This window comes from Nothoprocta perdicaria, unplaced genomic scaffold (genome assembly GCF_003342845.1).
Source record: "Nothoprocta perdicaria isolate Ctin4 unplaced genomic scaffold, notPer1 scaffold_252, whole genome shotgun sequence".
Taxonomy (NCBI): domain Eukaryota; kingdom Metazoa; phylum Chordata; class Aves; order Tinamiformes; family Tinamidae; genus Nothoprocta; species Nothoprocta perdicaria.
In genome coordinates this window covers 939,189-955,673 of record NW_020455480.1, presented here as the reverse complement: position 1 = coordinate 955,673, position 16,485 = coordinate 939,189, and the positions used below count along the sequence as shown (strand labels likewise).

General features: G+C 55.6%; 1 protein-coding gene across 4 annotated transcripts in view; it reads right to left on the bottom strand.

Moving 5' to 3' along the window:
- Positions 1–3,440: 3,440 nt before the first annotated feature.
- C2CD2L (C2CD2 like) overlaps positions 3,441–16,485 on the bottom strand; it is a 13,998-nt gene continuing 953 nt past the window's right edge. The window contains exons 1-15 of one of the 4 annotated variants that reach the window (XR_003249534.1): positions 13,966–16,238; positions 13,680–13,775; positions 13,098–13,217; positions 11,248–11,358; positions 10,490–10,603; positions 9,701–9,815; positions 9,428–9,551; positions 8,888–8,952; positions 8,202–8,329; positions 7,521–7,692; positions 6,823–6,924; positions 6,115–6,248; positions 5,394–5,676; positions 3,801–4,687; positions 3,441–3,505 (exon numbers count right to left, since the gene is read on the bottom strand). Coding sequence is in view for 3 of the 4 variants with exons in the window: in XM_026040313.1 (XP_025896098.1) it covers positions 4,467–4,687; positions 5,394–5,676; positions 6,115–6,248; positions 6,823–6,924; positions 7,521–7,692; positions 8,202–8,329; positions 8,888–8,952; positions 9,428–9,551; positions 9,701–9,815; positions 10,490–10,603; positions 11,248–11,358; positions 13,098–13,217; positions 13,680–13,709 (1,719 nt within the window). In the remaining variant the exon portion in view is untranslated. Of the gene's footprint in view, positions 3,506–3,632; positions 4,688–5,393; positions 5,677–6,114; positions 6,249–6,822; positions 6,925–7,520; positions 7,693–8,201; positions 8,330–8,887; positions 8,953–9,427; positions 9,552–9,700; positions 9,816–10,489; positions 10,604–11,247; positions 11,359–13,097; positions 13,218–13,679; positions 13,776–13,965; positions 16,239–16,485 lie in introns of those variants that run through there. The other 3 variants (XM_026040313.1, XM_026040314.1, XM_026040315.1) reach the window with 3 other exon arrangements.

Genomic DNA, 16,485 nt, shown 5'->3' with positions numbered 1-16,485 from the left:
GCACTGTTACTTCAATGCTGCACATGCGCTTTTCCCGGCTAGCTTTGGCGCATGCGTTCTCGCCGTCCTCTAGCGCAGGCGCATTTGGGGACATGGAGAACACATGCGCAATAGCCCATCAGTCGAGCGCATGCGTACTGAGTGGCGATTGTGCACGTGCGCAGTGTAGTCGCAGTCCTGCGCAGGCGCAAGGCAGACTAATGATAGCGCATGCGCTCCCTTCTCTTTTTTTTTTTGTATTGCACATGCGCACTGACAGCGCAGCAGCCGACTCTATTGCGCATGGGCAGGACAACACGGGTGGCACACATGCGCTTTGCGGGGCTATATTGCGCATGCGTATTGCTGCCTCAAAGCTGCGCATGCGTTACTCACCCAAATTTTACGCATGCGTTCTCGCCTCTTCTTCGGTGCATGCGCAATAACAACATGACAAACGCATGCGCACTGAATGGCAATTTTGCGCATGTGCAATAGCATTTCTTCTTTGCACATGCGCACTCCTGAGTTTAAAGACGGCGCCTGCGCTTTCTTCATGCTGTCTTGCACATGCGCACTGACAGACCAGTGGATGACTTGCGCATGTGCACTGCAACGTTGGTGGCGCGCATGCGTTTTTAGGGGGCTGCATTGCGCACGCGTGGTGTAACCTCAAAGTGGCGCATGCGCTCTTCGCGGCTAAATATGGCGCATGCGTGCTCTCAGCCTTCTCTGGCGCATGCGCATTACCACCAAGACAGCACATGCGCACTGCGTGGCACTCCTGCGCGTGCGCAGTCGCGCAACTGCGTCGCTCATGCGCACTCCTGGCGTTAAAGACAGCGCATGTGCTAGCCACTCACGGTGAGGGCACATGCGCACTACGAGGACAGCAGCCGAAGCTAGTGCGCATGTGCACTAGAATGTTTGTGGCGCGCATGCGTTTTGAGGCGAGATACGTGGCGCATGCGTATTGTCACCTCAAGGTAGCGCATGCGCCCTTCGCGGCTCAATTTCGCGCATGCGTAGTCTCCGCCTTCTCTGGCGCATGCGTATGACGAGGAAAGCGTGCACATGCGTACTGCGCGGCGATTTTTGCGCGTGCGCAGTGGCGGCATCGCGCTGCTCATGCGCACTCCTGGCGTTAAAGACAGCGCATGTGCTAGCTACTCACGGTGAGGGCACATGCGCACTACGAGAACAGCAGCCGACGCTATTGCGCATGTCGTTAGAATGGTGGCGGTGCGCATGCGTTTAGGGCGGGGGGGGGCCTTGCGCATGCTTGTTGACACATCAAAACGGCGCATGCGCTTTCCGTGGCTAAATTTGACGCATGCGTTTTCACCACGTTCTCTGCCGCATGCGCATTACTAACAAGGTGGTCGCATGCGTAGTGCGTGGCAATTCTGGGCGTGCGCAATGCAGGGAGACGGCTCATTGCTTCGCGCATGCGCAGTCCTATAGGGCATGTGTTCACATCATGATGTTGCACATGCGCACTAGCAGCAGATTAGTGATTATTGCACATGTGTTTATTACTAGTGATTGTTGCGTATGTGCACTATAAGGCTGTTGGTACGCATGCGTTTTGGGTTGTGGTTTTCCTGCGTGTGTGCACTTGGAAAATCAGGGGTATGCCTGCGAGTTGGCTGCTGATTTCTTTTTTTTTTTTCCCTGCATGCGCGCTGTAGGCCTCCTCCTTCTGCCTGCGCAGTTGCTTGGGTCTTAGTGATGGTTTCAGTTGAGGGGGGGTGTGCTTTCGTCTTCCACTGTTCATCTGCTGCTGCACGTCCGATCTGTAGTCGCTTTAACATCTGTGGTGTGTACATCCAGTCTCCATTCTCTCTCCAATCCCAATCGGCCCGCCGTGCACCGTTCACTACCCACAGATGTCTTGTACACATATACATGCCTCACCTTTCATGAATGGGCTGTTCTCCTTAAACCGGGCTGCAATTAACAGCTGTCTCTGCCGAGAGAACTTGCCAGTCCCACGGGCTTATTATGTATGATGCCTCTTTATGCTGCTACCTGGAAAAATAGCAACCACGTTTCGTTTGCACTCCTCATCTTTGTATACTCGAAGGAATCACTGAGCCTGGCGAGACCCGGAGTTCATGTGCCGCTCGTTACCGTTGCAGCGCCGATTTTATGTCACCGGAGGGCGGCAGTGAGCACGGCGGAGCGCGCCGCACAGGCGTGTGCTCCTTGACCTTTGCAATACACATTTTTGGACACATGATGGCAGCGGTGAGCGCGCTGGAGCGCTCTGCGCATGCGCCTCCTGTCGTGTTGCACTGTGTTCTTTTGGGCACTTGAGGGCAGGAGAGTTCCCGGCAATGCGTAATACGCATGCGCAGTCTGTTACACCTCTGCGCATGCGCAAGAAGTCACGCGGCTCGAAGAGTCGGACGCGTGAGCTGAATGGGGGCGGGGGGAGGAAAGCGCATGCGCGCTGTCCCCTCCCGCTGGTGCATGCGCGATGAGGCTCCCGCCCGGCGCGTGCGTGCATGCCCCCCTTTCAGCTTGGGCGAACTCAGCGGGTGCCGGCGGGCACCGAGAGTAGGTGTAGTTTTGTGAATAGCCATCACGCCTCAACCCCCATTACGGTCTGAAACGAACACAAATGGCTCAAGGCTGTGTTTTATTAAGATAGAGGTATACGCATATATATCTGTGCCGTTGCTGGACTACAGCAGGCACCTTCTCCCAACCCATGGACCAGAAAAGTTGTGCCGTCCACTCCGCACCTGCTGTTATCAGGAGTTTTCCGCAGGCCAACGACGCGCCAGCACAGACTTGAGCACGCGCATTCCGCTTCCCTTGCGGTACCGACTCTTCCGCACCGCAACGCAGCACCGAGCGCGCACGGCGTGTGCACTGCTCTTGCTGGTGCTGCAGTACGCGCCTTCTGCCAGGCAGCGGGCAGTAGCGTACGAGCCGAGACACACGCGCCTGAAAACACTGCTGCGCGCATGTGTACTGCCGTTTCCATTCGGCGCACACGCACTCGGCTCCCCTTGCCGTGCATGCGCCCCGTCACCCCAGCGGGGCGCGGGCGCACCATCCCCCCAGCCACGACACCTCGTTTCGGCGAGCGCAGGCGGCGGCTCTGGTTTCCAGCGGCTCCGGCGTCTTTCTGTCCTAAATCCCACTCCGAGCCCGCTCGCTGTTGGCGCGTGCAGCCAACACACGTGGTTGGCCCCGTCTTTCCCAGAAATGGACACACATTTCCCTGGTGCCTGGGTTGAGGCGAGCAGCTGCTCAAGGCTTCACACAGCAAACGTTCCTCTGAACATTGGGAAACACAGCCCCAAATTATTTATAAAATAAACCAAATAAACTAATCAACCCAAACAAATCAATACAATAAATAATGCTGCTGGTGCCCTGCAGCTCTCGCCCTTGGGCTCATGCACTGTAAATCCTTGCACCTAGGTATTTCTGAGAAAAATGGCTAATCACAAAGCTACACAGTGGTCACATCTCTGGCTTTCTTGGAAGCCGGAGCCTCTGTCCGTACACCCTGGTAGACAGGAAGTGAGACTTGAGATTAGGTTTGCAACTTCCTGGTCATTTAATAAGTTAATAGGTTCGGCCATTACACAGCAATGGAATTCTTCTGAAACACTTGGAGAGGTGCTCAATTTCATTCATTTAGCCTGTACTTAAGTTTGCCTTTTAAATTCTCACCTCGTAAGAAGCTAAACAGTGCCTATCCTTTTGTCTAAACATTCTGGGGTTAAAAGAACCCACCCCGGGAGCAGGCATCCAGTACAAAAGAGCACACACGTGAGGAGCGTGGGTATTTGGTCCCGTACCTGTACGGATGAGGAAGGGTGCGGAAGAGCAGTCATGCCTGTCAAGGGAGCTGTGGTACCGCAAAGGCACAAGCACCTTTTCCATTTCCAGCTGCCACTGAGGTTATTACTCCAATTGTGATCCGAGGGGGAGCGATTTGCGGCACAAGGCAAAAGCCTGCAACGCACACCAACAGCAGCCACCCCGCGCTACTCCAACAGCTGCCCCGAAACCGCCTCTCCGTAGGCTCAGCGAAGAAGGGACTGACAGTCGTTCTCTTCCACAGCAGTGCGGCTAAAGACATAAAGGTGATCCAGACCTTTCACATGTAGCCATTTCCCAACTTTTAACTGTCACATGGGGGGGGTCCGGCCCCTTTCCAGGAGGGCTCCGATGAAGCTAAGCGTGAGGTGCTTCTGCAGCTCTGGGCACCCGCGAGCCCTTTAGCAGGCCAGCTGCATCTCTCGAGCGGGCACCCAGAGTCACAACCATCAGAGGCGGCAGGGAGCAGCCTAAGCCCCAGCTCCTCCAGACCTCTGCTGCCCACACAGTGGGACGCACTGGGCAGTCTTCTCTCAACCAATGCCGGCAGAAACTGGACTATAGGTCATAGACACCGTGGAGCGGGAAGACAAGAAACGAGAAAAGGGTTTCTGCGCAGTCTTTCTGCCTGGCTTCTCTCTCCTTCAGTTCTCACCTGGTGGCGTGCTGTCACCAGCTTTAGGCTTGGCTTTCGACTTAAAGGAGAAGCGCTTGATGAGGCGGCGGGAGAAGCTGCCGGCTTTTGTCCTCGGGGCAGAGCTGCTGCTGACGTTCGACAGGTCATCGTGCGAGTGGCTCAGACCCGCTTCCTTCTGCTTGCTCCTTCTTCGGAAGATAAGCTTGGTACCGCTCCGAAGAAAGCTAACTGCAGCGACAGGGGAGGCAGAACGTCAGGGAATGAGCGACGCCAAGTTCCATAGTCTTGGAGCACGCTGCAAGCGCCAGGGCTGCAAGCGAAGACATCCAAGGCATGCAGCCTGCCTAATTGACAGCTGTTAGCACAGAAAGTCTAGAGCAGGACCTCAAGCGGGACACAGTGGCTCCACTGCTTCCGGAGGGAACGAGCGGGGACATCCTACGGCCTTGCGAGGCAGAGGGGCTGGCTGCCGTGATGCTAACAAAGGCCACAGTGAAGAGAAAGGGGCGGGCGCTTAGGCCTGCACCATCCGCTTTGTTCAATAGCCTGTTCTGTGCCCATGCAGCAGAATTCAGGAGCTAGGGGAGTCCTTCTTTCAAGATGGGAGCATATGCGCCTGATCGGCACAGCAGAAGCACGAGAGTTGAAATAGCTTCTGGGGAATGTGCAAGCTGCTACAAGCCCCCATTTGACGGAGCACAGAAACCTTCAGACCCTCAGGTAAGGCGACACCCTCAAATAGAGATGTCTGGGACCACTCCAAAGAGGACAGCAAGAGCGAGAAGAGCTCTCCTTGGGGTCTGCTGCAGGCCACCATCACCGAGCCAAACAGCGGTAGAAGACCCACACTTTGGCAGACCACACGGCCGGCATCTCACCCTCGAGCAGAGCCCAATAGGCTGACGAGCGTTACCACCCAACAGCTCCTCCTCACCTTTGTGATCTTTCAAGCTCCTGGTCTCGAGAGCTCCCGTGGAGCCGGTTTCCGACTCAACATCTTCCACCGATGGCCTCTCGGAGATGTCAGATCGCGTCGTCTCATCCAGTTCCTGGCTGGCCCTTTGTCCTGACAGCGATGCCTCCGACAGCTGGGACGATTCGGTGGGAGCATGTCCCTGCCCAGCCACGCCTGCTGCTATGGGATCCCCATATGCCGTGGCCTCCAGGGAGGCAGCATAACCCAGAGAAAGGGCCATTTCATCTTGGGCAATGGGCACCTGGAAGGGGTTCAAGGGAAAACAAAAGGAAGTCAGGGCCTCAAGGAGGAAATTCACCCACTTTTTTTCCAGCCACACCTACAGACGGATGGTCCCGTTTGGCTCTTCGGGGCTAAAAAGTACGAAGGCAGAGCCTCTGCTGTTGCGCGGAACCGTCCCGGAACATACTCGACTCCACCTTATTGCACACTCGCTCCCGCAGACGACTCCCCCCAAGAACGCTCTGCGGCTGGACCGCAGAAGTGCCGAGCACCTTTGCTCCCCACCGGGAAGAAGCGACAAGCAGCAAGGAAGCAGCAGAACGCTTCTGCAGAGCGAGTCTTCTGTGCTGCGGCATGGCCGCCCAAGGCTGCTCCCGACAGGAAGTGCTGCTTTCACCAGCACATCCTTAGAAACAAGGGCCCAGACCTGAGATGGAGCTCCCGCAGTGCCAGTTACCTTGGAAACTCCCGAGATGATCAGCGTGCTCCGTTTCGTTGGGGTCTTCTTGGCGGGCTTGTTATTTGCCTCGGTCAGCTGCCGAATCGCCGTCTCGGCCACCGGATCCAGGCCGTTGGGCATGTGGCCGTCCCCTGAGCACAAGACGGATACAAACAGCACCCTTTAGCAGCAGCAGAGCTCACTTGCCAAGCGCAGGGCTTTTAATGGGCAACCACACGTGCGAGACTGGAGAGAATAGCACTTCCTAGACTCAGGGCAACGAACAGAGAGAAGGAAGCTCCGCAAAGCGCTCAGCTCCTCCAAGCATATCAGGGCGATGCACCCTGCCCCAGACTCGGAAAGACCTCCCAGACGTTAGGGAGCCCCTGCTGCAAAGAGTCAAAGCAGCCACAGCACTGTGCCTGGGAGACAGTCAGCGAGCCAAGTGCACGGCTAGCAAAGCTCGCCGCCTCCAGATGCCTCGCGGATCTTCTTGGCAAGCAGTGGAACGCCCCGAGTCAGGCCCTGGAGAGTCACGGGGGAATATAACACTCCTCTCCCCTCTGTGCTCAGGCCCTAGGACATTCTCTTCCACAGCAACTGCAGTTGAGGTAGTTGACCCACACAGAGACCTGGGAGACTCGCCTTACCAACCCCATTGGCAAGAAAGAAAGGCCAAGGAACAATCAGTGCTCCAGGAAAACCCTCAGGCCTCCAAGCACTTACAGCTACCACTGGATACGGTGCTGCGAGGACAGCTGCTCTCCAAAAGCACTGTTGTCTTCTTCTCAGTCACTTCCACTTTGGATGGCGACCTTGATGGTGAATCTGCTTGCAGGAAGAGACAGAGATACTAGATTAGCAGGAGGCAGACACCAAGCCTGGGTAAGGTCAGCACCTTAATAAAGTGAAATCCACGCTGCCTCAGGCAGCTGCAGCGAGCCTGCAGTGCCCAACTCCACATGCCTCACTCACGGCGAGGAAAAAGCACGACAGCTACTGGAACAGAGCACGTGAAGCATCCCTGGCATGAGGCCCTGTTCGTGCTGCTCTCAGACCTATCCTACAGAGCAGCCAGCACCATGTTTACCAGGCTCTTGGACTGCGAGCACCAACAACCGTAACTCAGTAGCCTCAGCATGCTTTCAGTCCCGCAGTGAGTAGGCAGAGCACCAGTGCCTCAGAGCAGCAAGCACGTGGAGTAAGAGCAGCACAGCAGTAGATGCGGCGACGTGCCAACCCAGAGGGCAATAGCATTGCCCACCCAGGCCCTGCTTAAGAGGCGAGTCAGCAGCAACCGCACCACACGAAGGCGAGGCGGTCTGGCAACCGCCCGGGGCGAGGAGTCTCGAACAATCCCCGGACAATTTGGTTCCTCCCATAGGCAGCACTTGGGCACGATGCCTTTTCCAGGGCAGCCTTACCCAGTTTGCAGTCTGCCTTGGGCCGGGACTGAATTGTGGTGACAGTAGTCACGATGGTGCCATCGGGCATGATGGTCCGGTCCATCTCGACCTTCTTGGTGGGAGTGATGCTGGTACGCAGAGACGAGGCGTGCTGAGCAGTCAGAGATGCGGAAGACTCCTGGTACAGCAGCTGCAAAGAGTAAACCGGAGGCCGCATGAGGCTCTCCTCCTCCCAGGAGGAAAGGCAGGCAGGATGGACGGCAAGAGCTACTGCTCAGGACTGTCGATACTCCTGCAAGCCACGATGCACCTCGGTCTCAACCTACTAAGCCTGCCCTTTCTGAAGGCCCGAGAAAGCCTCAAAGCCGCGGCGGCAAAGGCCCTGGCGAGCAGTCGTACAAGAGCGGTGCCGCAGGCCGGGACAGCCCACGTGCTCAGGCACGAAGATTCTTGCAGCCCTTTCTCCCACCAGTAAGGCCAGGCCCCCAGAAGCCATCCTCACTGGGATGTCCCTTGAATGGAGGGACACGCAGGAACCCCAAAGTGAGGCGCGAGGTGACTCGGGACACCCTTCTTGGCCTAGGACGGTCGGTCCTCCGTGGTACGCCCGGGCCTCATCGCGCTAGTCTCCAGCGAGGGACTAGCATCGATATGGGCATGGGCCGTGCGCTGGCAGAGCCCGTACAAGCGGCGCCTCACCTCCAGCACAATCGTCGCCTCAGCTGCCAGTGACTGCCCAGCTCCCGGTGCCAACGAGCAGACTTGTCTCCCAGATGGCCTTTTGCTCGAGGAGTCCAGGAAGAGCGCAGTGTGTGCCAACAGCACACCTGCGAGAGGGCAAGGGAAAAGAGAACACACCGCACCTCAGCCCCTCTGCCAAGGTCCCCTTGCCCTTGGGAAGCAGCTCTGCGGGCCAACCACGCACATCCGCAAGACTCCAGCCGTGCCCACGTTCTGCAGGGCCCCTCTGCTTTACTGCGTTGCACATCCTCTCAGTTAAGAGACACTTCAGTGTTGTGGCTTACTTCAAGAGGAGGAGCCACAGCCAGTACCCAACTGAGTGCCAATGAACAGAATTACAAGCCCTCTGCCGAAAAAAAGGGGAAAAGCCCTTTGTCCCTCTCTCCGCTTTGAGGTGGAAAATTACAGTCAGTAGGAGCCCCCGAGGTACCAGAAAGACCCCGAAGAGTGTGCAGCTACAAAGGAATCCCAGAGCTTTTTGGCACGTTAGTCAGCAGCTCGTGCAGCAGAGGAGTCCGACCCTTCTTCACAGAGCTCACAGCACATCACCTCGAGACAGGAGACCCCGCAGACTCAAAGCAAAGAATCCCTCAGCCTCCTTGTCCCCCAGTAAGAGAATCCCTTTTATGACTGCCCGTACTCACTGTCCCCTCTGCCACTGCTCCCCAGCACTCGCAGCTTCAGCTCCTTACTTCTAGGCCCCAACTCCCTGTAGAAACAGAAACAGACAGGCCGGCCTTGCACAACTGCCGCAGAGCAAGTGATCCCTTTGAGATCTTTTCTCTCCCTCAAACCCCCAGGCCTTGGGCATGCTGCAAAGAGGAGACCTCAAGCTTGTGTCCCATGCAGCACAGCACAGACTGCCTTGGGAAGCAGAAAAAGGCTGCGTGGAAGGCTCTGAACTGCAGCCCTTTGCCTCGACACTCCCCCACGCTCCCGTGATCAGAGCTGCTGCCCCCACGGTGAGAATATGCGGCCTCCAAGAGAGCGAGGCCTGGATAGGCGGGCTCGAGCCGATCGGCCCAAGTGCCGGGCAGCGCCACGCTCGGGCAGCGCAGCACAGCACAGCACAGGGGGCACTGGCCTGCGGTGCAGCTCATAGCTCTACGCTGCCTGCCCTCGTGTCCGCGTTGTGGCAACGATAGCCCGAGACAGTGCCAGTCCACCTCTGCTGCGCCACTTACAGAAGGAGCTCCTCGTTCCACTGCATCTCCGCTGCAGCTCCCACACCGCCAGCTTTCAGCGGCTTTGTGCATTTCTGCTGCAAAGGGCTGTCAAGCTCCGCCACACAGTGTATTTCGCCAACTCCTGCCATGAGAAAAGAAAGAGCACATGTGCACGTGGCAACAAACACAAGGCACGTCCTTTCCGTTCAACCCGGCCACAAGTTCCACACTTCTGACCTCAAAGCGCCTCGGCTGGTCCTGCTGAAGAGCTAGCGGCGCCTTTGTGCTTACCTGCCTTCCCGGTGCAGCCCAGGTTCAGCACCTGCAGATTCCGGAGCAGCAGCTTCGACCCCAGAGGGGCTGCCCCGCCGCATGGCCCTTCTCGCGTCACCTGAGTGCCGGGCACCTGAGGAAGCGACGAGAGCGAGACTGACGCTGCAGACACCAGCGAGACGCACGGCATTAGCTTTATCCGCGTATCGTGCAGCTCTCTGCGCCAACGCACAGGAACACCTCGGATATTGCTGGAGCTGTTAACCAGCAGCAGGCCCACTATTTTTTCCCATATGATTAAGCACGCAGAGATAGAGAGAGTCAAGGATCAGCTTGCAGGCTGCCGGAAGGGCAAGTGAAGATGACTAACAGTCTCAGCTCAGTAAAGACTGTCCTGCTGTGGAGATATCCTGTACTCACTGGCATTTGCTCCTGACCTCTCAGTCCCAATTCCCGCTCTATCGCTCCTCTTAAGCCAGCATCTGGACTCTCCCCCGCTTGTAAATACTACCCCGGAGCCCCAGTGTTCAGAGAAACTGCCAAAGCACAGATTTCTCCCCAGGACTCTGCCTTCCTTGCAAAGCGGCTGCAACTCAAAGCTCAGAAACCAGGTACAAACCAGCACGTGCTCTTCAGAGCGCTCATTCTTCCTACCCTAGCCTCGGGGCACATACCCCATTCCTGCGACAGTACGGTCAAGGATGTGGCTGCTGCCCATCTTGCCTTGGGGCAGGGTTCAGGTCTCGACTTCCTGCCTAAGCCCTCGGAAGGACATCGGGGCGCGACAAAAGACAAGGAGAGCCTTACCGCAGCGGCGTCGGCAGCGCAGGCCTTCAGATTCACCATCACGGCTGGCTGCGTGCTGACAATGGTATCCTCTATCAGATCCTTTATGGTGCACAGATCCACTCCTCCTTCATTCTTCTCTCCGTAAATGAGAAGGAAATGCAGCAAAACCATAAACAAGCAGACAGAGTTTTCTCCTCACACAGTTTCATTCCCATTCACTGCCTCTCAAAGCCACCGAGGCACTGCACAGCCTCTTGGCCAGGGTCACGTTCTTCCTGTCTCGCGCTATCCTCTGTGCAGCAGCTTTGAGCAAAGAGAAGCTGCCTACTAAGACAAAGTAGGCCTTTACAGTTGTAGTCTAGCCCACTGCAAGTGTGGACAAAACAGCCTTTACAGTTTATTAAACCACCAGCACTCGTGGGCTCTGCACACACTAACATCAGCAGTAAGTAAGCAAATAAGCAAGCAGCTCTAGCAACAACAATGGGAATCCCTACATCAGAGGCAAGCCATCTTGGCTATGCACGCTCCCATTCGGATGCTACGCAAACCCTGGACAACAAGCATTGGCACCGGCCTGGCTCTCCCGAGGCCGCACGCTCTCGGTACAAAGGAGCCTGGGCCGGGACCGGACTGCAGGAATCCCCCTCCTTGCCCATAGGAGCCACAATGGGAGGCTGCCACCTGCCCTGTAGAGGACTCCTGCTCAGCGCAGAGCGGTTTCCACCCCTCCTGACCTTCCCACGGTTGAGCCTGGCCTCCTCCCGTCGGCTCACCTTATGAGGCAGAAGTCTCGGAACGACCGAGAGGTTGAGGTCAGGTCTGTCCTTGAACGCCCACGACACCAGGAGACCCTCATTCTGCATCTCCTGCAAGTGGATCTCCACCTGGGCCAAAACAAGCAGGCACCGTCAGGAGCACTCGTGACTTTCATTTTTTACACATTCCAATTCGAGCACTGAAAGGGCCGCACAAAAGAGTGGCAGGAAGAGCCAGAAAGACAGAATGCAAGCAGCCCAGGGGCTATGGGCAGAAGCAGTTGCAGAAGCCATGCAGCGCCACGGCAAGACCTGACTTCCTAGCTGCCTTTGCATGCACGGCGTCCACCAGAGAGAGGACAGAAAATGTCATTTTTCTGGCCGTGGGAAAAGCTCGAGGGACACTGAAAAAGAGACCGCTAGGTACTACCGTGAAACATTTGCTGAGCAGGCTCCATCAACCGCTGCCAAGCCTGAGCACATTTCTCAGGTAGCCCTACTCTAAGAAAGCATTTTCACACCAAAAACTTACCCGCGTCACCAAGCAGCTTGCAACAACAAAGCAAATTCGAATCGATCCTGTGATTCCAGTGAAAAATCCCTTTTCCATTCACCTTTAATACAAGAGTCAGCAATAGGACTACACAGAAAGAATTCCTGCCCTGGTGTCTGCATAATGACAGCAGGCTGCCGCTTAGAGAAACCAAGATTAACAGCCACAACATTTTCCATGACCACAGAAGCTCCCGAGATGAAAGCGGCAGCCTAGGGACATGGCAGCCAGATAGGTTACCAAGCAGAGTGCATTTAAAAAAAAAAAAAATAAAAAAAAAAAAGAGAGATAGAGACGAGACACATTTGGGAAGGGAGAACTCAAACTACTGTGTCCCAGAGAGCTCTCTACAGAAACTTTCTCAGCATTTAAAAAGGCAGCACAAAGCCAACGCTCAGAATACCGCATGCAATTCCCTGCAGGAAAGACCAGCCCAAATCTTCAGCAGATGCCCACGTGGAGATCTAGAAAATTCCAGCATGTGAGAGGTACAATCTGACAAAAAGTATCAAGGAAGATCACCTGGGTTCTACAGAGCAAGCAAAGATGAGCGGGGGCTGCAACTGCCAGCTGCGAAAACATCAGCATTGGCCGAGATAAACACCAAGAGGAGAGGGGAGCTTCCTAAATAACTGCGGAACTATGAGAACAGACAGATCCGAGGAAAACCTTCCGACTGTAACAACCGCAAAAGCCTGGCACTGGCCTTTACAACTCCCGAAGCTACTTTGAATCCTTCTGCCTCTTCCTAGGATCCCGGAGGAAGCAGTCTCCCAGCAAGATGCCACTTCAAGCACCGAGTCCTTCTTACGGAGGGGAAAACGAAAGTCTGGAAAAGGCTATCCAGGCGGACAGCAACTACAGAGGGAGTGCCCACTGCAATTTCACAGAGCATGTTTTCTGCAGAAAGCATTTCCCATACCCAAAGCAAAAACCAGAATGACACTCCTGGGAAAGTGTTGAGGAGAGCATTGTCAAGCAGATAGGAATTCACAGAGTGAAACTTTCTCACTCCAACAGCAATACAACTGTGTGACCAGTGCCGTGGGTTGAACTGTGTGACCAATGCCTCAAATCTTTCCAGTCCTGGATTTTGTGACATCTCTATTATGCGGGCAAGATCTATGGGACAACACCTAGAAAAACCGACTCGGTGCACAAATCAGGAATATCTGCCACACTGCCAAATAAGAGGGACAGAATGCTTCTCGTTCTGGCACAACGAGGCCTTCACTTGCACTAAGCCCTCCTCGCCGAGTCAGAGCAGGAGCGGCAGAAAGAGGAAGTTCAGCGACAAATGTTTTACAACAGTTACCTGAGCCTGCAGCAGAGCCAAGGTGACATGATAGGTATCCACGGAAACAGCGGCCGGGGACTGCTGAGCAACAGAGACAGGGAATTTCACAGCTTCAGCTGTGAGACTGCAGCGTAGCACCTGGGAAGCAAAGATGGGACAAGGGTTTATAGTCTCGCTGAAACGCAGGCACGTGACGGCAAAGCCTGTAAAAACAACAGCTTGACCCATGGCGGCAAGGAGGGAATGGCAGGCTTAGGGCCAGGCCCTTGCGCGCCGAGAATCTGCCGTTTCCCAGCTCTGCCACTGAGGCAGTAAAGATGCGCCAGGGACACACGAACCCGCCTCCTCTCCCATGCAGAACCCCGACGCACGGGCCCAGCACCATACACCTCAGCCCTGTGAGCTTTCCCCTCGCAGCAGCGTCCCAGGGCTCGCCCATTCAATGCTGCCCTCATGCCCAAACCTCACAGGTCTGCTGCTAGGCCTCCGACCTGAACCAGAGCCTGGGCCTAACCTCGGCCCAGCCGCGTGGCAGCCATTGGGCCGGGGCAATCCCTGCGGAGCGCACCGCTCATTCCCAGGACAACGGCATCGCCTTACCATGCTGTGCTCGGTCTGCCCCTCGCACATCACGTCGCTTATACTGGCTGCTCGCGGTAGCTGAGCTCCCTCTTCGAACGTAATCTGCACCGAACTCTGCAGAAGGAGAATTCCGTTATGCCCCAGGGTGTCCCGGGCGCTTTGAGAGAGGAAGAGCCGCTCCCACAGGGTCCCAGAGCCATTTCGGGGAATCTCCGTGCGCCCGACCGCGACGCCGAGCTACCGGCACCACGGCAACGCCCGGCCGAGCCGCCGCGCACAGGGAAGGGAAACGGGCTCTGCTCACCCTCGTGAAGGCCACGAGTCATTGCAGAGCGGTGCCCTGAGTTAGAAAGGCATGGAGAGGGTGGCAAGAAAACTTCTTTCCGCAAGGTTAAGGTATTTTCAACAGCAGAAGATTACTTTGAGCCGCAAAAGAAAGAGCTGGCTTTGGGGAAACGTCACCAGCAGATTCGGCAGGTCTTCCGTTGCCAAGCAATAAACCAACCGAGCGCACCCTGACAATCCGAACTTTCCCGCCACGGAAGAGTCCCCTCTCTTTCAGGCTGTGGATCTCAGGCAAGGAAGGGCAGGCAAGGAATCTGCCTCCGTGCACAACGTTGGGGGGGGGAGGGGGGGGGAGCCTTCAGAAGGGAGGAGCCTGAAGGAAAGGAAGCAGAAGCAGAAGGAAGAGCTTCATCAGCTGACACGCTACACACCGGACTGGGCCTCCCCTATCTTCCTATACTCCATGTACTTATCACGGGCAGAACCTTATAGCACGTTACCTACTCTTGCTTAGGTGCAGCCAAGAGACTCGATTCCAACAGCCCGCCACAGGTAGTGGCGCAACAGCTTTCCATGGCACTGTCCCCTCGGTCTTCTTGTACCTCAGCGTGCAAGATCAACAGCACCATCCGCCTAGTGCTCACTAGCCTGCGGCTCGCACTCCCTGGACTCCACGCTCCGGACTGTTCCCACACTTGCTACGTGTAAAGGACTATTCTGTAGCTCCCCTAGACTATGAAGAAGGCTACTGGCCTCATACTGAGTAAGCAGTACGTGAATGGGACGAGAACACAGCAACGTGGCCCGTCAGATTTGCTTGCACTAAATCTTCTTCCCCTCTTTTGAAAGGGGCATGTTACCACGCTCTCTGCAGCCAACCATGAAGCACAAGCAACCAACAGCATTAGGAGACAAAAAGCCTCGCCGGACGAGGACCAGATGGATTGAGACAAGCAGGTGGCATATGTTTGCTTTGCTGTCCGGCCTTGATCTATGCTTCACGTCCGGAGGGTTAAATGCACCTTTGCGAAAAGCCCCATTTTGGGGCAAGCGTCTCGAGAGCAGAGCACTTGCCCCCCTGGAAATCACACCGAGGACACTTACCCAGAAAGCGAGGAAGAGCTCTGAATGCTCTCCCCTTTCACACCATGAGGAAAGGAACTAGAATATAGACACCCATTCTCATTTTCTGATGGCAGCCAAAAACATGTAAGGCGGAGAAGTCCAAAGCCATTGCGTTTCGCCGCTGAAAAGCACAACTGCACTCGCCACAGAAAATAAAGATTGAAAAAGCACATCAGCTTTGCCCAAGGCAACTGCAACCCTGACCGTGTGTTTGTGGAAAATATAAATGTCAATAAAGAAGAAAAAAAAAGCAATTTATCGACATCAAAAAGGACTCATACCCTCTTATTTCTAAAGCCTTTAAACATCAGCATTTACAGCAGAGCAAAAGTCAATGTAAAAAAAAAAAAAATAGGCCCAAACTAATTCACCCAACACTCGCCTGCTTCACTGAAACTGCAAGGAAAAGTCTTTTAAGTTTTGTACTCTTTATTCATTTGCTTTTATTGCACGGATGCAATGTTAAGTTGTTACTGTACTGCCTTAGGGGGGGAGGAAAAAAGGAGAAAAAACAGAATCCTGAGGGCTCTGATATGCTCTGCACTTAATTAAGACCATGGGACAGCAGCTACTCTTCCCTCCACTTTATGAACCCACTAGGAAATTAAATCTGCTATCTGCTTGTGAATGCAGCTTTTTGCAACTGGAAAAACTTCTCTGAAAAGCCGAGCACTTCACCTTGGGTGGGACACAACACGACACGTGGTCCTTCCTGCGTTGTACAGGATTCAACAGTTCTAGCGTGACAACTAGCTTGCCTTCCTCGACAGTCCCTCTCCGCAATTTCAGGAAAGGAAGACACAGCAGGAGGAACCTCTCCGCACAATGCGCTGGAAAAACTACCATTTAAACCCCCAGAAAGGAATTATTGCGGTGATTTGACTTGACCAGGCAGAAGGCATCGACCTCGTTAGCAACGGTTACGAGGGCAGGAAACGAGCCACAGTTTCTCCTTCCTCCCCTTTCCCTGCATTCCCCCGCAGTTCTCGCATTCTCAGAGAGCACTCTTCTGCCCTGCCTCTAGCTCAGGATTTAACTCATTTTGCCAAATCGGGGTAGTCCATCCCATTTCCGAACGATCACGATTTCACGTAACGCTCCCCACAACAAGAGCTCGATTCCCTTCTGCTAAAGGTCGGCTGCCTCATCTGACCTTTCGGCGCTCCCGGGTCTCCCAGTCGCCGACCCCAACGGGCCCCTTCCCAGATCAGCCGCCGGAAGAGGCAGCCCGGCACCAACCGCGGCCCTCGCACCTCGCAGGCCGCCCGAGCCGCTGCGCGGCGGCCTCCCCGCTCCTCGCCACGGCGCGGGGCGCAGCCCCCTGCACGCGGCACTCACGGCACAGAACGCCAACGCGATGGCGGCGGCCGCGGGCGCCCAAGGGAGCGCGCGGCAGGGGCGCCGGGGGCTGCTG